Here is a 20,089-nt window from a genome sequence, read left to right on the forward strand (position 1 = left end):
ACTGACAACTCAGGAAACTGATAAAAGCCTCTTGTAGGGGGGCAGCTGGGTAGCTCAGTGGATTGAGAGCCAGGCCTAGAGATGGGAGGTCCTAAGTTCAAATCTGGCCTCAGACACTTCCCAACTGTGTGTCCCTGGGAAAGTCACTTGACCCCCATTGCCTACCCTTACCACTCTTCTGCCTTGGAGCCAATACACAGTATTGACTCTAAGACAGAAGGTAAGGGTTTAAAAAAAAAAAAGCCTCTTGTAGCAGGTGGTGTGTGGACTGAGCTCTGAGGGAAGCTAGGTTTATTTGTCAGGTTCCTTTTGCTGATGCTCTGAATTTCTTCTGGGGAAGGAACATCTGTGTCTTTTAAAAAATATTTTTATTTTCCTCCCAATTACATGTAAAATTTTTTTTTAACATTTGACTTTTTAAAAAAAATTTTGAGTTTCAAATTCTCCCTCTTTTGCCCCCTTTCCCTTCTCTGAGACAGTAAATAATCTGATATAGATTTTATATGTGAAATCATATAAAACATTAAAAAAAACCCCTTACCTTCCATCCTAGAATCAATACTGTACTTTAGTTCCAAGGCCCAAGAGTGATAAGAGCTAGGTGATAGGGGCCAAATGACTTGCTCAGGATCACACAGATAGGAAGTCTGAGGCTGGCTTTGAACCTGGGTCCTCCCATATCTAGGCTGGCTATCTATTCACTGAGCCCCCTAGATGCCCCTCACATAGAATTTTAAGGGAAATCCATTTGGAGAATGACTTTGTGCTTGTGCCATCTCAAGCTATTGTGCATCTCGAATGACTTTACAGCTAAAATGTCCAAGGCTTGGGCAGTAAAGATATCACTTGATTTCTGATCTTGTCTTTTCTCCTCTCTGTAACACCTGCCAGTTTGGGGTTTTCAATTTGCTGTTGTATGGTTGCTTAGGAAAAATGAACTGATAAAGTTTAGCTTAATGCTAATGGTACTTAAAAAACAAACCAACAAACAGGCTAGATAACTCCATAGCAGGTACGAAGAAAAGCAAAAAGAACTTAGTTTTTTAAAAAGAGCATCTCACCATAGGCCAAAACTAGAAGCTACTGTCATTTATAAAGATTTTCATGTTTTCTAGTAAGAAATGTAAGGCAGCTCACTGAATTTGGAGCCTGGTGGTTCCCTGGGTTTCATCATTTAGCTTTCTTTTTCTTAAAGCAGCTATAGGGAAGGCTGAAAAGAAAATTAAAAGGTAATTTTTTTTAAGATGGGAATTGAAATTTTGCTTATCTCCAAAAGTTTCCTTTTAAGACTTTTCCAAACATACTTTCTTTTCACTAGTTGAAGGAATAAGGTTGATCTGCAAAGTTTTTCCTTCCACAAAAATTAAAATAGTTAGGCATGCATACTCAGGATAGTGCCATTTTGGGGGGAATATAGCAAAGATTTTAAACTAGGTCCAGTAATGAAATTGATAGAGAAAAGAATACTCTGTAGAGTGTTGAAGTAAGATAAATAAATCTACTAGATGCTGGTTTATCTTACCTCAGCACTCTCCAGAAGAATTTTTAAAGGCTAGATGCCATAATGTGAAAAAAGAAAAAAAAAGAATACTTCTTGTATGTCCCATTTTAAGCTAAATTAAGTTGTTAATTTTTAGAAAAAAAAAGTTTCATTCTTTTGATTTCCTTAGTTTGATGAACTTTGATTGAGCAAATAAACATTTTCCTTTAAAAATTCCTAAATCAAGGCAGATAGTAGATAGAAAGCCAGGTCTGGAGACAGGAGGTCCTGGGTTCAGATCTGGTTTCAGATCATTTCTAGCTGTGTGATCCTGGGCAAGTTACTTAACCCCAATTGCTTAGCCTTTACCACTCTTCTGCCTTGGAATTAATTAGTATTGATTCTAAGATAGAAAATAAGGGTTTAAAAAAAATTCTTAGTTGCACATCCTAATAAAATATGCTGAGTATTCTTATTCCGTTTCTTTGTTTTAGCTAAAATAAAGTGCTGATAGGTAAACCGGATTGGGGGTAGGTTTGTAGAATTAAATAACCCAAACTGGCTCTTGTTGCTTTCATGAGTGAGAGGCATGTCCTGTTTGCCAGCTCTGAATTGTGTAGGACTGGCATATTGTTTTGTTGCCCTGATGCAGAAATAAAACTAGAAACAAATGTATTGTTTAGATGGTTCTCTTGTCTGGTCTTGGGCCTTTTAGCTGCTGAAGTTTTCATTGTGAGGAGTGTCTCTGTCTTCCTTGTTTTAACTACTTCCATCTCCAGAGAGGTTGGACTAGACTTCAGGGTCAGGTGAAGCTGAGACCTAGGTGTTCCTTGATGCCAAGTAGTTTTCACTCTATAACATCAGATAGGTAAGCATTGGGAGGGCTGATAAATAATTATACTAACGATAGTTATTCTTGTAATTTGGAACTTTTGCTTTGAAAAACCCCACCTTCCCTGTATTCCCACTGCCCCTTATAATAAGAGGACAAGTCACCTTTATAATATGATGTTTAAAAACTCACCAGAACGGTCAGCACCTCCTCTGAGGCTGCTGAAAGTGCCAATCCTAGAGTTCTTGGGTTTGCATTTCATGGTCGTTTACTCTTTATTTTCTCTGATTTTCTTTTTTAATCATAAGTAATTATATTGCCACAGGGCTTAGAACTGGAAGATACCTTAGAAATGGGAGTCCAGCCCCCTGATTTTATTTTGTCTCATTGACACTTTGTTTGAAGCAAAACCAATTAATACAGGGATTATTTCTGGCAACATATATGACATTCAGTACCCATAATCCCCTACCTTTGCTGAGAGGAGGGAATTGTTTGATCATCTCTCCTCTGGAACCATGATTGGATATTGCCTTGAATCTGTGTTCAGCTATAGTGTTGTTTTCATTTATATTATTGTAGTTATACACATTCTCTTATTTCTGCTTCCTTTGTTATCTATCAGTCAATAAAGGAGTTCTTATGTTTTTCTGAACACATATTTTTATTTCTTATACTACAAGAGCATTCCATTCCATTCACATGCCACAAATTATGTGGCTACTCCTTAAGTGGACAACCATTTTGTTTCCAATTATTTGGTACCATAACTATTGTTATAAATATTTTGGCATTAAAATTAAAATTAAAATAAATATTTCAGTATATACAAAACCTTTTTTTTCTATCACAGACCTTGCAGTATATACCAAGTTGTAAGATTCCTGGGTCAAAGGGTATGAATAGTATAGTAACTTTTCTTTTTATCTAGATTACGTATTTTTTAAAACCCTTACCTTTTGGCCACATGTAGCCATTATGTGCTGCAATCAAGATGTGCAACACAGACCTTCCTTTCAAGCCCAGCCCTCTCTCCATTATGTTGTACACACCACCACACTTAAAGATGCATAGTTACTGGGAGTCTTTAAGCCAATGGCCAGTGGGAGGAAGAAGAGGAATGGAGAAAGATTTTCACATTTAAAAAGTAGGAAATTAGAGGAATAGTGAAATACAATGCACTTTTTAAATGTCCTTTAAAGATTGCAGAGATTCTTGGTCATTCTGTGCATGTCCTGAAACCCTTTGGAATAAAGCCTATGAACCCCTTCTTAGAATAATGTTTTTAAAACAAAATTTTAAACTGATAAAATAAAAAATATAGAACTATAATGGAAATTGCATTAAAATGAAGTAATTTTTTCTATTCAACATAATGGAATCCTTGAAATCTATTCATGAACTTGATGGACTCCAGCTTAAGAACCCACAATCTAAAATAATTGTTAGTTTCGAAACACAAAATTTTATACTGCATAACTTGACTTGCTAATAAAAAATATGGCACTTTGAATAAAATTCTAGACTTGGAATCAGACAGACCCAAGTTTAAATTTAGCCACAGATATTTATTGGCTATATGAACCTGGGCAAGTTAGTTGACCTTTGCCTCACTTTCCTCATCTGTAAAATAGGGATAACTTTACCTTCCAGTGTCATTGCAAGGGTAACATGGGACAATATTAGTAAAGCTCCTGGCAAACTTTGAAATGCTCTATGAATATTAGCTTTATGGAAACTTTAAAAAGAAAAGAAAAAAATCACTTAGTGCAAATTGGCATTACTTTCTTTTTTCTCAAAAATATATTCTTTTTGGAGGAGTAACAAACTTCATAAAAAGCTTATCCCTCACTCCTGACTTCCTATGTTTCTGATTTTTTTTTCTCTGCATATTCACATCTCAAAGCTCAGGGTGCTTATCTCCCTGTACTGGCCCAAAGTACCCACGTAGTGAGGTAGAGTTTCCCTCATGGGTGTTTGTACCTATATTTCTTAAACCTACCCCCATGGCTTGATCTAGGACCAGCCTTCTCAAAGGATTTCCACCCCCTCTGTCCAGACCTTTCTTTTTTCCTCTTTTAAATGTTTTATGATACCCTCATTTTCCAAAGGATCCCCTACCAGAGCTCTCCTTGGTACCAAAAAAGGACAAATATCTCTTTAAAGCCAATATAGGAAGAAAGGCTAGACACTGCACTCGGTACAGAAGAGCCCTGATGTCTTCTCACTATAAGAGAGCATAATCATCTAATAGACTCCAGTCCTAACCTGGGAACCCAAAAAACTCCTACCTTCCAGATCTACCTCTAACCTCTGCCTTTGGTTTTCTTTCTTTCTCCCCCACTCTATCCACTATTACCTTTCCCCATAAGTCCTCTATTATTTTGATGCTTAATAAATATTTCTTCCCTTTTTCTCAGAATAAGGAAGATATTCTCCTTCCCTTAAGCATAGTTGGCCTCAATAAATATTTGTTGATTGCTTGATCTCTTTCAGGTCCTAACCAAATTCTAGAACGATTATTCCTTCCTTCCCTAGCATTTTCATAGCTACTTTTTAAGAAAATTCAGAACACAAACACCAAATAAAGCCTTTTCACTCATAGAAGATCACAAAAAACAGATTCTCTATGTACCTGGGAAATCCATTTTACACTGCTTGCTGTTTTAAAAATATATATAATAAATCACACACGTTCCTTTCAAAACTGTTCCACCTATCTGGGTTTCCCTGTTTCCTTCTTCTGCATTAAAAAAAAAAAGTTTCAGTGGTCCTCTTTTCTTTTACATCACTATTGCAAACTTTTCTTTCCCTTAGCACTTCCTCAATTAAAAAATTAAGAGAAAGAAGAGCAAACCCCCCTTGTAACAAATAAGCAAAGTTTACACGACAGCCTTATCCTTTTCCAAAACTATGTCTCTCTCTGCACCTTGCGTCCTTCACCTTTCTGCCAGGAAGTATTCTGGAGACATGGTTGGTCACTCCAGTGCCCCCAAAGTCCAAGTCGATGGCTCATTCTAAGAGCTCTTTCAGTTTGCCCTCCCTACTCTCCCCCAAAACCAACATCCCCTGGGACATCTGGTTTCTTTCTCAATTTCCCCACAGCGCCAGCCAGACACACTAAGCTTTGTGGCCCCCTGGCTGCACAGAAGCAACATCAGACATGCTGGGAAGAGGGACAAAGGGTCTTGTGTGTGACTGTGGGTCATAGGGAGAGGCGGGCGCCGTGGGGCAGGGAGCTGCTCTCTTTCATGTTCCCCTCTGGGACGTGCTTCTCACCTTCCCAAGTTCTCTGACCCCCTAGAAGGTTCAAATGGCTGCCCTTCAGGGATCTTTTTCTAAGATTCCTCTCCTTTCCCCTGGGCTTCCCCTGCTCTGGAGGGGTTCAGACCTCTACCTAGCCCGAGGGCCAGGATCTGCCTGTCCTTGCAGGAGCTGGAAGCCCAGGAAGGAGCTTCAGGATAGTTTCACAGAGCCAACTCTCAGCACTGGCCTTGGTGGGGGGAAGGGACTGCTGGCATACCATTAGAAGGGTCTTGGGATGCTAAGAGAACAAGGCAGCAATAACTGTGAGGGATGCACACCGATATTTTCTCCTTCTTCCTTATGGCCGCCTCCATTTCGCTTTCTCTCTACCTGCAATCAAAACTCGGAGCTGAGGAGCTGAGTTCAGCTTAGTGTCCAATTGGTGAAAAGAAATGAAGTAAAGGTACAAATGACCAATAAAAATAGACTTAATCCTTTTAGGGAAGAATAGCTTGTTAATCCAAAGGAATGGCCAGTGGGAAGGTGAGAGAGAAGTAATTTGGAAATCTTCTACCCATATTCCTGGTGTCTGTCTCTCTCTCTCTCTCTCTCTCTCTCTCTCTCTCTCTCTCTCTCTCTCTCTCTCTCTCTAACATCTCTAAACTTGGCACTTGCCCTACTCTTTTGGGCCCAGGTGTCCAAGTAGTGAAGTGTTCAGTAGTTATTAATTACCTTGGGCAGGTTTCTTAACATTTTTTCGTATCAAGGACCACTTTGGGAGTCTAGTGAAGTCCAAGGACCTCTCCTTAGAATACTGTTGCTAAGTTCATAAAAGAAAAGACATGATATTACAAAGGAAATCAGTTATGTTCAAATACATATACAAATATGTTAAAATATTTTAAAAAATAAGTTGATGAAAACAGCTAGGTAGTTCAAGGGATAGAGTGCAAAGCCTGGAAATGGAAGGTTCAAATTTAGGCTCAGATACTTCCTAGCTGTGTGACCTTGGGTAAGTCACCTAGCCCCATGGCCCTAGCCCTTACTGCTCTTTTACCTTAGAACTGATATTTAATATTGATTCTAAGACACAAGATAAGGGTTAAAAAAAAAAACCTGATAGATTTGAAGTTAAGAACTCTCTTCTAACACTAATGCCACACTTTCCCCTGTCCCACTATCCCAAATAAAAAGGGCAAAATACTTGGAAACAGTATTGTTTAGCAGCACAAAGTTACAGACCACTATCATAGACTCTCACAGCTGTATGGGAAAACAGGTTAAGATTGACTAGTGCCACCTCCTCATTTCCCAGAGGGCCAGATACACTGAAGCACTGGGACATGATACAGGTCTCACAAAGCTTGGGATTTAGTCCTTTCAGTACAGTACTCAACTATTCCACTCTGTTTTCCTCTCTTGGAAGCTCTCAATTAGTGTTTTTTTTTTTTAAACCCTTACCTTCCGTCTTGGAGTCAATACTGTGTATTGGCTCCAAGGCACAAGAGTGGTAAGGGTAGGCAATGGGGGTCAAGTGACTTGCCCAGGGTCACACAGCTGGGAAGTATCTGAGGCCAGATTTGAACCCAGGACCTCCCATCTCTAGGCCTGGCTCTCAATCTCAATTAGTTTTAATCAAGAGAATCCTTTGAGCAAAGCAACTGTCCATCTTTGCTTGTGACTCTACCTCTTAGAGTGCAATAAAAACTCTTAATGAAGGAGAAGGTGGGTTGTTACCATCACGGAAACAAAATGGAGAATCCAAAGATATGGAGAATTTTCTGTATACCTGAAGCTTTGGGCCATGGTCCTTACATGGAGGGTTCTCTGTAAGGCAATTGGGCTTTGTTGACATGGTGTGGGTTTAGCTTCTAGGTGGAGTAATCCATGAGATATTGTCTGGAGGCAGTCTCACAGATGAGCTAGTGCCACTGCACAGACCCAAAGGACACCATTTCAGTGGTGTCCAATAATTAGCACATTCTTACTGGTAGAAGTAAAGGAGGGCCAGGGGAGAGAGGGATCACTGGGGGCTGGAGTGGTAAGGAAAACCTTCCTGGAGGAGGTACAGACTAAGATGGGCTTCACTGCTAGGTAAGATGTGGCTGGGTAGAGGGGATTTTTTGGCAGAGGAAATAACCATGAACAAAGAAACTAAATGATGCGAGATAGATAAACCTACTTTCCCTCCATTCTCTGCCTATCTTCTTCTTCTTTTTTTTTTTTAGTCCTTACCTTCCTTCTTAGAATCAATACTAAGTATTAGCTCCAAGGCAAAAGAGTGGTAAAGGGCTAGGCAACTGAGATTACGTGACTTACCCAGGGTCACACAGCTAGGGAGTATCTGAGGTCATATTTGAACCTAGGACCTCCCATCTCCAGACCTGGCACTCTATCCCTTGAGCCACCTTACTGCTCCCACACCTACCTTCTTTCTAAAGCAGTTCCGTACCTGGAAATACGATCCTTCTTCCCACCCCAATCTTTATCCCTCCTCCTCCCACAAAGCAATGGAGTCTTTAGCTGTCTCTCCCTCTGATCCTAACAGATAGTGGACTCTTTAGCCCTAGAGCCTTGAAAACCACATTTTAATTAAGGTCCTGGCTCCATCTGTCAAATGGAAGCTGCTGAGTGATAACTAAGTATTGACCACCTCCCCACTGGGACTAATTTATTTATCTTTCTCTTAGATCTGTGTGGTGATGGGGAGCCTGGGATGTGGGGCTTTCAGGAGGGCTTACAGGAGTCATCTGGAGAGACAAGTGGGCAGTGGGATCTCTCTGTTGCTCCCCCTCTAGAGGTTCAAAGCAGCTTGGGAGAAAGGGCAAGGACTTGACACTTAAGCCCTCGGGTGTCTGCATTGTCTGCAGCGAGAGTCTGGGTATGATGGATGGGAATGGAAATGCGGGCAATCTGCCTAGTATGATGGAAGCCTGAGACTCACAGAGAGGTTAGGATCATTTCTGTCAGTCATTAATTTGTTCATGCCAGCCCCATGCTGGGCACTGGTGACATAAACCAAAATCAAGGTTCCTTCTCTCACGTTCTAATGAGAGACAACATGTAAATAAGTGGGTTCATTTATAGGTGTGGGTATATATATGTATATATGTATGTATATACATACACAAAACCACACAAATGTACATTTATATACACATGTGCATATACACACACGTGTATATATATGTTCATTCAATATATATAGGGCATATGGAAAGCAACTGAAAGGGAAGGTGTTCACATCTTGGGGAGACCAGGAAAGTCTCTTGAGATGACCTTTAAGAGGATTCTTTTTTTTTTTTTAATTAAAAATTTTTTTTCAGAATACTTTAGATTTATTGATTAAGAAAAATTTTCCATGGTTACATGACTCATGTTCTTTCCCTCCCCTTCTCCCGCCCCCCTCCCATAGCCAACACACAGTTCCCCTGGGTTTTACTTGTGTCATTGATCAAGACCTATTATTATTTTCATATTATTGATATTTGTACTAGGGTGATCGTTTAGAGCAGTGGTTCCCAAACTTTTTTGGCCTACTGCCCCCTTTCCAGAAAAAATATTACTTAGCCCCCTAGAAATTAAAATTTTTAAAATTTTAATAGGAATTAATAGGAAAGATAAATGCACCTGTGGCCATCAATGCTCCCCTGGATTGCTGCAGCACCCACCAGGGGGTGGTGGCGCCCACTTTGGGAATCACTGGTAGAGTCTGCATCTCTGATCACAACCCCATCAACCCATGTGATCAGGCAATCATTTTTCTTCTGTGTTTCTGCTCCCACAGTTCTTTCTCCAGATGTAGATAGTGTTCTTTCTCATAAGTTCTTCAGAAATGTCTTGGATCATTCCATTGCTGCTTATAGCCTTTGAGCTGATTCTTGAAGGAAGACAGGGAAGCTAAGAGGCAGAAATGCAGAGGGAGAGCATTCCAGACAAGGAGAGGGAGCATTATATTTGAGGAACTGCAAGTAGACCAGTGTCACTGGACCATGGAGCATGGAGGGAAGTAAAACTATAAGGGGAGCTAGGTAGCACAATGGATAGATCACTGTGCCTGGAGCCAGGAAAACCTGAGTTCAAATCCAAATGCAGACACTATCTATATGACCCTGGGCAAGTCACTTAACCCTGTTTGCCTCAGTTTCTTCCTTTGTAAAATGAACAGAAGAAGGAAATGGCAAACCACTCAAAGATCTCTGCCAAGAAAACCCCAAATGGAATCATGGAGAATCAGACACAACTGTAGGAAGACTAGAAAGATAGGAAGAGGCTAGATTATGAAGTGCTTTAAAGGCCAAAGAAAGGAGTTTAAATATGATTCTGGAGATAATAGGGAGTTCACTGAACAGAAGGGGTGGCATTGTCAGCTCTACCTTTAGACAAATCACTTTGGTAGCTGAGTAGAGGAAGGATCAGAAGAGGGAGAGATTTGAGTGAGGGATACCAATTAGGAGACTCTTGTGATAGCCCAGGTGAAAGGTGATAAGGGCCTAAAACGAGGATTGTAGCTGTGTGAATGGAGACAAAAGGACATAAGTGAGTGATGTTGTGAAGGTAAAAAAAGATTTGGGAGCAGAATGGATATATTTGGAGTAAGTGATAGCAAGTTATGATGACAGTGAAGTTGCAAGCCTTGAGTGATTGGGAAGATGATGGTACCCTCAATAGTAACAGGGAAGATCAGCAGGGGATTTTGGAAGGAAAAGAATGAATTTTGTTTGGGACTTGTTGAGTTTGAGATACCTACAGGACATCTATTTTAAGATATCCTGGAGGCAGCTGGAGATGCTCAGCCACTAGGCGCCTTCTACAGTGAATAATAAATAGCAGGGAGCAAATTTTTTTCCTTAAACCCTTACCTTCCATTTCAAAATCAATACTGTATATTATTGGTTCCAAGGCAGAAGAGCGGTAAGAACTTGGCAACTGGGATTAAGTGACTTGCCCAGGGTCACACAGCTAGGAAGGGTCTGAGGCCAGATTTGAACCCAGGACTTCCTGTCTCTAGGCCTAGCTCTCAATCCACTGAGCCACTTAGCTGCCCCTCTAGGATGGTAAAGTTTTGGCTCTTTGGGGTCTCCCTATAACATTGTTTATTATATATTATAGGATTTGATATAAAGTGGACACTTCACATGCGTGGATAACAGCTAACACTAGTGTAGCTACTAAAAAGTACCAACAGAATTCCTTCAGCTATCATCCTGAAAGACTCAAAGAAGGTTTTCCTCTGGAGCTGATCCTCAGTTAATCTTGGCCCCTTTTCTCCTCCTTGACAACTCCCAGGAAGCAAGAACGACCAACTCAGGACCCCATGGTTTATTTTTCCCCAAACAGTTCTGACCAGATGTGGTTTTATCCATGAACCTATAATTAAATGTTTCTTACTGAAAGAATTACTTCAATAAAAGTCTCATTGAACAATGCATTTGCTGGATGGAGAAACTGGAAATTCTCTTTTGGTATTCTTGGCCAGCAAGCAATTCCACAGAAACACTGTCTTGCAATGCCTTAAAATAGTCATTTTGGGGGTAGCTGGGTAGCTCAGTGGATTGAGAGTCAGGCCTAGAAACGGGAGGTCCTAGGTTCAAATCCGGCCTCAGACACTTCCCAGCTGTGTGACCCTGGGCAGGTCACTTGACCCCCATTGCCCACCCTTACCACTCTTCTGCCTTGGAGCCAATACACAGAAGTTAAGGGTTTTAAAAAAACAGTCATTTTTACTCTCACTCAGGAACTGACAGCTTGCAGACCAAGCCAGTGGCATAGCTGGGCCAAAGATATCTTACTAGTTCTGAATCAAGATACAGATATGAATCTCCTAGGGAACGGGGGAGGGACCATTATCCTCAGAGAGAGCAGCAGGATTCAGGACCTGAATGTAGAGAGCCAATTGGAGAAATAGGGTCAAGATAGGGCCTGTTATCTGGATTCCCTACATGACCAATCCAGGCTGAGGCAGTCCTTGTGTTTGGTCCTGGTCACTTGAGCCCTGAAAAGCTGGCTCTCTATACCTGAAGGTGTCAGTCACTTCTAGGAGGCATATCCCAATCACCTCTGCCTCAAGTCTTTTCATTCTTATTAACTTCACATACCTCCTCTTCCAGCAGCTAGGGGATAGAGTGTCAGGTTTGGCATTAGAAATACTCATCTTTCTGAATTCAAATCTGGCCTCAGACACTTACTAGCTGTGTGTGACCCTGGGCAAGTCACTCAATCTTGTTTGCCTCAGTTTCCTCACCTGTAAAATGAGCTGGAGAAGGAAATAGCAAGCCACTCCAGTATCTCCGCCAAGAAAACCCCAAATGGGGTCACAAAGAGTCAGATACCACTGAAAAAAAGAATCAGCAGTACCTCCTCCTACTATTCCTTTCTCCTTAATCATCTTCATCTCATCTACTCCAAAATCTTATCTTGTTATCTAATTAGTTGACCAAGATACAATTAGAACTTTCTCTGCCCAAAGCCTTCTGTGAGAAGACAAAGAATAGCACAACTTGTGATCAGAAAGATAGAGACACACATGTATAACTCACAATAAATAATGATAGTAATAATAACAGTTAGCATTTATGTAGTATCTCCCACGTGCCAGGCACTGTGCTATATGTCTTACAGATATGATCTCATTGTTTCCCTCATAACAACCTTGGAAGGAAATACTAAATAGCTACCTAGCTACCTAGCAAGTTGAACTGAGGATAAAATGAGATAATATTTGTAAAGCACTTGACATAATACCTGGCATGTATAAGCACTTAATAAATGCTTGATGACTAGCTTTTGTTTTTTCAATCCTTACCTTCTATCTCAGAATCAATACTAAGTATTGGCTCTAAGGTGGAAGAGTGGTAAGAGTTAGGTAATGGGGTTTAGTGACTTGTCCAAGATCACATAGCTAGTGTAAGGGTTAAAAATTAAGGTTGGACTAAATATAAGAGAATGTGGTCACCAAAATTAATATATCTCGTCAAATGACTTTTTATCAGTTTTATTTACAAAATAGAGGGAAAGAGTGAAAGGAAATGTCTGAAGCCAGATTTGAACCTAAGACTTCCTGTCTCCAGGCCTGGCTCTCTATCCACTGAGTCACCCAATTTCCCTTTGACTAACTCTTCAGTGCCATCTTGTACATGAGTCCTTTCCTGACCCCTTCCCAACTGCTAATGCTTCTCCTTTACCTTTTATTTATTTTAAACATATATACATTATTGTCTCTCCGAATAGAATAGAAGCTCCTCCAGGGCAGAGATTCTTCTTCTTCTGTTCTTCTGTTCTCTTCTTCTGGTTTTCTATCTAGTGTCTACCACAGCAATGAGTATTGAATAAATGCTTGATGATTAATCTCCAAAGATGTTTTGGAGGAAATGGGACTCGAACTGAGTCTCTGGAGACAGCTTATAAAAAGACAGAAAGGATGGGGAAAGGTATTCCAGGCAGAGAAATAGAAAGGCCAAAGCTTCGGAAGTAGTAAAGGGCAAGATGGATTGGGCAAATGGCCTAGGGCTCTCGGGGATGTGTCCATGTGGCGTAGGAGGTTTGGAATCGTGAGCTTTGTACCCTCTTGATTAGTCCTGACCCCCTAACTCCATGTCCAACCTTCTCTGCCCACAGTGTGATCAGTACAAGAAGGGCATCATCTCAGGTTCTGCCTGTGCCAGCCTGTGTGATGAGCACACCCTGGTGTTCCAGCAATGCCTCTCCCCATCTCCCACGAAGCAGGTAAGGTGAGATCTGGGGCCAACAGAGCCCAGGGCAGAGCTCTCTACCACACCAAATGGTCTGGGGATCAGGGGCTTTTCAAACAAGGGTAACATCAGCTCCTAAGCCATGAAACGTCCCCAACATACCCAGGGGGGTGGAAATGGAAGACTGTGACAGAACTTCCAAGGATTTCCTTGACTTTTTGCCTTCAACTTCTGTGGATGACTTAAATGCATAGGAATATGTTTTGAAGGTCGTTGATTTAACCCTCTGTGTCTGTGCTTCCAATCCAAGAAAAAAAGGAAACCCCAAAGTCAGATGTAGACTAAGCGCTCTGCCCTTAGCCACTGTGTGGATTCTTCACTCTCAGCACCGACTACCTTAGGTGCTTGTCTTCACGCCACTGACCAAACATAGGGTCCTAATCAGAAACCAGATAGCTAAGGGCAGCCCTTTCCCATCGCTGGAGGCAATGTCAAAGCCTAGGTCACACTGTCCACTGCTGTGCCAAGAACCTCATTATACTGCAGCAGGGATACCCAATGAATCACAGACTGCTGCTCCAAGAACCAGAAACCTTGTCCCAGGCCTGATCCTTGTAGGACTGAGGACCTAGTGCTTTCCACTGGGGATTGCCACCTGCTATTTTTCTTTAACCCCTTATCTTCCATCTCATAATCAATACTAAGTAGTGGTTCCAAGGCAGAAGAACAATAAGGGTTAGGCAGTGGGGGTTCGATGACTTGCCCAGAGTCCTACAGCTAGGAAGTGTCTGAGGCCAAATTTGAACCCAGGACCTCCTCTTTTTAGACCTGGCTCTCTATCCATTGAGCCACCTACCTGCTAGCAGGAGGAAGGAAGGTTGCAGAAAGGTTCTCAGAGACCAAGAGGTTCATAATCTGTATAGTTTCTATGTCCCCACTGGCCACTCAGAGGGAAGGAAACTCGGGAGAATCTGTGCTCCTGATGGCTCCAGCTATCCATTAATTATTATTATTATTATTACCCTTACTACTCTTCATTCAGTTCTGGATCTGGAAGTCACTAGGTATATATCCAGTGATTTTCATAGGTACTTTTTGGCAAGAATCTATTTTGGTGGTTGTGAAGGGAGGAAACAACTTTCTATTGGATGGTTCCTCACCTCTTTTTTTTTTTTTAATTTGTATAGGTGTACAGTGGGATTTGGAAGGGAAAATCGGTGATCATCAAATGTGGCATCACAGAGGCCTTGAAGGCTGAGAACAATCCTGACACAGCCCCACGAAGAGACCTGGTTCTGTTTGATAAGCCAACGAGAGGCACCTCCATGGATGAGTTCAGAGAGATGCTTCTGAATTTTCTCAAAGTTAGTTGGCTTGTTGGGACTGAAGATCTGTATTTTGCTTTTTCATTAAGGCCTGAGTACTTGGCCCTGGGCATTTGGGTTTGGGACTCTGGACCTTACAACAGACCAAAAAGATGGCCTCAGGCTCTTTAAAGGACCCAAGGCCAGGGGCAAACCGTTGTGTTTGTGCTTAGGGCAAGCTCTCAGAATGGCATCCATCTCCTGCTCACAGTCCTGACTTGGGCCTCCTCTGTCTGTGACCTTCTCCCTCTCCGACCTGTGCTTCCTTTGTCCCTAATGTTGGTCTCTTGTCTCTGTTGTCTCCATCCATCCCTGACTTTTATAGCTGCCCCAGTGATGTTGCTAGTTACCCCACTGCCTGGGCCTTTTGTCTTTAAATGAATGAATGGGGGGCAGCTGGGTAGTTCAGTGGATTGAGAGCCAGGCCTAGAGACGGGAGGTCCTAGGTTCAAATCTGGCCTCAGACACTTCCCAGCTGTGTGACCCTGGGCAAGTCACTTGACCCCCATTGCCTACCCTTACCACTCTTCTGCCTTGGAGCCAATACATAGTATTGACTCCAAGATGGAAGGTAAGGGTTTAAAAAAAATGAATGAATGAATAAATCTACCAGTTCATGTTTAGGAAATATTGATTGGGTGTAAGGCCAACAGAACCTAAACAAAGCTGGTCATCAGAGGCAAAAAGGTCAGACTAGTGGCTTCAACATTGATTGAGTGGCTTCTAGAGAGGCATATTTATAGTTGTTAAAACTAGAAAGCACTTCCAAGATCACCCAGAACAGCCTCTTCATTTTTCTAGATGAGTAAATGAAGGCCTAAAGAGACCATGTGACTCACCTAAAGTTATATAATGAGTTAGAGTAAGATTTAGAACTCAAACCCAGGTCTCCAAGGCTAGTCCAGGGCTATCTGACACTTTTCCTCTTACTAAAAGGTGCATAATTACTTCTGGCCCTACCTGCCTTATAGGGATGCAATGGGTATGCTATGGGAAGTACTTTCCCAGCATTGGTTCATTTTTTCTTTTCAATTACACACCCATTTTCTTTCTTTCCCATTTATTAGAAAAGGACAGAGGGGGCAGCTGGGTAGCTCAGTGGATAAAATCAGAGCAGGATAAAAAAAAAAAAACAAGACAAATTCTCATATGAGCAGTGTCAAATATGTCTATTCCAAATCTTGAGTCCATCACTTCTCTACCAGGAGTTTAATAGCATTTATTATTATTGGGTCCCCTGGACCCATGGTTGGCCATTGCATTGATCAGAGTTCTTAAGGCTTTCAAAATATTTGTCTTTGCAGTATTGTTGTTATTGTATAAATTGTTCTCTCAGGTTGCATCTCACTTTGCATCAATTCATGACTTCCCAGGTTTCTCTGAAACAGCTCCTTACATCATTTCTCACTGATCATAGTATTACATTACATTCATAGATGATAACATGTATAGATGATCCCTGGTTTTTCAGGTCTGTCCTACTATGAAGAGATGTTATAAATATATTTGTACATATGATTCCTTTTCCTCTTTCTTTAATTTCTTTAGAGTATAGGCCTGCCTGGTAGTGGTATTAACTGGTCATAGGGTATGTACATTTTGGTACCTTTTGGAGCATAGTTCTAAATCTAAATACTTTCCAGACTGGTTGTGCCAATTCACAGCTTCCACAACAGTGCATTTCTGTGCCTGATGGCCCTCCATCATTTGTCATTTTCCTTTTTGTTAAATTTTGGCAAGGGGGCAGCTGGGTAGCTCAGTGGATTGAGAGCCAGGCCTAGAGACAGGAGGTCCTAGGTTCAAATCTGGCCTCAGATACTTCCCAACTGTGTGACCCTGGGCAAGTCACTTGACCCCCATCGCCTACCCTTACCAATCTTCCACCTATAAGTCAATACACAGAAGTTAAGAGTTTAAAATTTAAAAAAAAATTTTTTTTGGCAATTCAATGGATGTGAGGTAGAACCTTAGGATTACTTTAATTTGTATTTTTCTAATTATTAGTAATTTGGAACACTAAAATAAGATTATTTCTAGCTTGGATTTCAGTATATTCTAAGGACCCTTTTTGAGATCTTAGGAAAAAGATTCTCTAGTGTGGGAGAGAGAACATTTTATGAATGTTAGAAATAAAAAAGACCTTTAATATTGTCTAGTATAACGATCAACTGTGATAGAATTGACTATTCTGAGTAATACGATGATCCAAGAAATTCCAAAGGACTTATGATGAAAAATACTATCCACCTCCAGAGGGAGACCTGATAACATCTGAATGCAAATCGAAGTATGATTTTTTTTTACATTCTTTATTTTTCTTGCTTTTTTTTTTAACAAAGAAATATTTTGCATGATTTCACATGTATGATTGATATATTATTTGCTTTCTCAATGGGTGGAGGAATTTGGAACTCAACATTTTTAAAAAGTGAATATTGAAAAATATTTTTAAAAATCTAATATAATACTTTGATTTTGCAAATGAAGAATGAAGGTCAAAAGAGGGACAGGGAGCGACTTATCCCAAACCACTGAATAAGTTGATTAGGAGAGCAGGATTATAACCACAGTCTAGTGTAGGTAATGTATAATTGGAAATTCTTGAACCTTTAAACTACATTACCCAAAATTCCTTTCTGTATTACCCAGAATGCTTTTCTCTTTGTCCATGTTTGTGTCTTCACATATTGGATATAAGTTCTGAGGCTCTGTCTGCGTGTTTCTCTCTTTCTCTCCCTCCCTCCCTCCCTCCCTCCTTCTCTCTCTCTCTCTCTCTCTCTCTCTCTCTCTCTCTCTCTCTCTCTCTCTCCTCCACGAGCGCAACTGGGTTAGTTAGTTGCCTTTTTAGCTTTTTTTTATGTTAGTTATTATTAATGAACTTTACAAAATATAATACTTAGAATATTGGATATTAATTTAAAAACCTACAGTAGCATTATCTATCTTTTCATGTTTTTCTGTCCTTTCTCCCCTACTAGACTATGAACTCCACGAGGGCAGGGTCTATCCTTTTAATATCTGTTTCTCCTATAGTACTGAACACAGGGGCCTACATGTGGTAGATACGCAGGAACTCTTCTCTACTGGCTGATAGGTTAGGTGGGGACCAAGTGATGGAGGGCCTGGGGAGCCAGGCCGAGACTGCCCTGCCTAGTGGTTTTTTTAACCTTCTTGGCTCCAGTTCATCGCATAGCTTTAATTGCATTAGAAATAATTTGGTTTCTTTGGTTCTATCTGGCAGGCTAACCTTGGAGATCAACCTTCTCTCGCTGGCCTGGTAGGCCAGATCATCACCATGGCAGATGTCAACCAGGATGGGAAAGTGTCTCTTGCAGAAGCCAAGTCCATCTGGGCCCTGCTGCAACTCAATGAGTTTCTGCTCATGCTCTCCCTGCACGAGAAGGAGCACACATCCAAACTGCTAGGGCACTGCGGGGATCTGTACCTCACTGAGAAGATCCCCCATAGCTCCTTGTACGGCACCGAGGTGCCCCCCTTCCTGAGGCCGCTGCTGCCCTCTGCCATCCACAGGATCATCCAGCAGTGGTTCGCCCCGGCCTGGCCTCGAAGGGCCAAGATAGCCATCGGCCTCCTGGAGTTTGTGGAAGAGGTCTTTCATGGCACCTATGGGGTCTTCTACATCTGTGAGACCAGTTCTGCCAACGTGGGCTACAATGCCAAGTACGACTTTAAGATGGCTGACCTGGGGAAGGTGGCCCCCGAGGCGGCTGTCCGGGCCTTTCTCAAAGGCCGCCACTGTGAGCAGAATGCCGACTGCACCTATGGCCAGGACTGCATGGCTCCATGCGATAAGCTCATGAAGCAATGTAAGGGGGACCTGATCCAGCCCAACCTGGCTAAGGTGTGCGGCTTGCTGAAGGACTACTTACTGTCGGGCACCCCCGCAGACCTCAAGGATGAGCTCCAGAAGGAGATCCAAATATGCATGACTCTGAGCGGCCTGGCCAGCCAGATGGAGGTGCACCATTCATTAGTGCTCAGTAACCTCAAGACCTTGCTCTGGAAAAAGATATCTAATACCAAATATTCCTAAAAGGACAGGGGCTTGTTCTAGGGACAGCCCACCTCTGCTGTCCTTGGTGGGTAAAATCTCATTACAACAAAGGGTTCTGTAGGACAAACATTTCCACAACCCCGTGGAGAGCCCAAGGTAACAGAGCTCTGTTGCTCAGGCTACACAAAAATTCTATGCCACTAGTAGAGTAAAGTGCTTTCTCTAATTTCTATCCACACCATAGCTACTTTCAGTCAGGAAAGATTTTGGTGAGCCTCTATTAGGAGAGGAGAGCTGAGCTCTTTTCTTTTATCTGATCATTTGAAAAGCATTTCTCATTTCCACCTCCATGATGAGCATCTCACAAATTTTATCCAAACTTCCCAAATGCAAGTTGAAACAAAACAAGAGCTCAAGGATCTTAAAAAAAAAAAGAAAACACAAACAAACAGAAAGAAAGGGGTGGGATAGATGGACTTTTTGCTACCAGCCCATCCTCTTTTTCTGGTACTAGATACAAAATGTGCGTTTGTCACTTGCTAAAGGTCAGCTTTCATCTCCAGCTCCAGCAGATGTTGATTTTAAACAAAAATCAAATACGACAAAAATAATTGGGACCCCTTCCTACCCCATATCCCAGTAAGAATTCATTATTTGCTTACTTTTCTCTGCTTTCCTCTCTTCTCCTTCACTAGAGAGAGCTTTCCACCAATAGGAAGTTTTCATAGTTATAACCCCTTTTCATCCATGGAAAAATGTACCTGTAATCCTGACAAGATTATTGTCCTGAGCCCTTCGGACTCCCAGGCCAATAGTGTGAGAACTTGGAAACCATTCCTAAAAAAGCTGGTGGAGAAAGTAGAAATCAACTGTGCAGAGGAATTAGTCTTAACTGTGCAATCTTTCCTAATTAGGGGAGGATCTGTATTAGTATAGACCAAGGGAATCATAATGCTGTTTTTAAAAAAAAAATCTTTTTTTTTTTTTGTTGAATACTGATGTAAATAAATAGCTTTTATGTGACTGCCACTGGTCTATCTGAGCTGACACTATTGTTCGTGACCAATGTTCCAAGGGTATTTCTTAGGGGTATCACTCTTCTTTTAATGTCAAAGCTATCTTACCTACAGCTAGTTGACATGCCATAATGGCAATCCTTTCCTCCTAGTATTCCCAGCTCTGGGTTATTCAAGTTATGGAGGGTTAAGTTGTCATTTTAGTCCCCTGGTATCTTAGTGCTGATAAACACTTCCTGATAAAATCCCTCAGTTGGGCAGGTCTCCTCAGTATCCCTCACTTGACTCGCCAACCTGGTCTCTGGGAAAGGTTAACAAATAACAAATCCTTCCAGATTTCTCTGACAAAGATGAATGGTGTAAATCTTCAGTCTCTTTATGGGTTGTCTCAACCACTATTAAAATGGCGTTTATAGATACATGATAGATACATGATGTCTAAGCA

The 20,089-nt window shown here is 41.4% G+C and overlaps 1 protein-coding gene across 1 annotated transcript in view; it reads left to right on the forward strand.

Annotated features, from left to right (window-relative positions):
* DIPK1B (divergent protein kinase domain 1B) overlaps positions 1-19,657 on the forward strand; it is a 40,074-nt gene extending 20,417 nt beyond the window's left edge. Inside the window, exons 3-5 of the mRNA XM_044661275.1 lie at positions 13,176-13,283; positions 14,437-14,613; positions 17,855-19,657. Of these exons, the coding sequence (XP_044517210.1) occupies positions 13,176-13,283; positions 14,437-14,613; positions 17,855-18,667 (1,098 nt within the window). The 3' untranslated portion in view covers positions 18,668-19,657. The remainder of the gene's footprint in view (positions 1-13,175; positions 13,284-14,436; positions 14,614-17,854) is intronic.
* Positions 19,658-20,089: the final 432 nt, after the last annotated feature.

Source organism: Gracilinanus agilis, chromosome 2, assembly GCF_016433145.1.
Source record: "Gracilinanus agilis isolate LMUSP501 chromosome 2, AgileGrace, whole genome shotgun sequence".
In the NCBI taxonomy this organism is placed as follows: Eukaryota; Metazoa; Chordata; class Mammalia; order Didelphimorphia; family Didelphidae; genus Gracilinanus; species Gracilinanus agilis.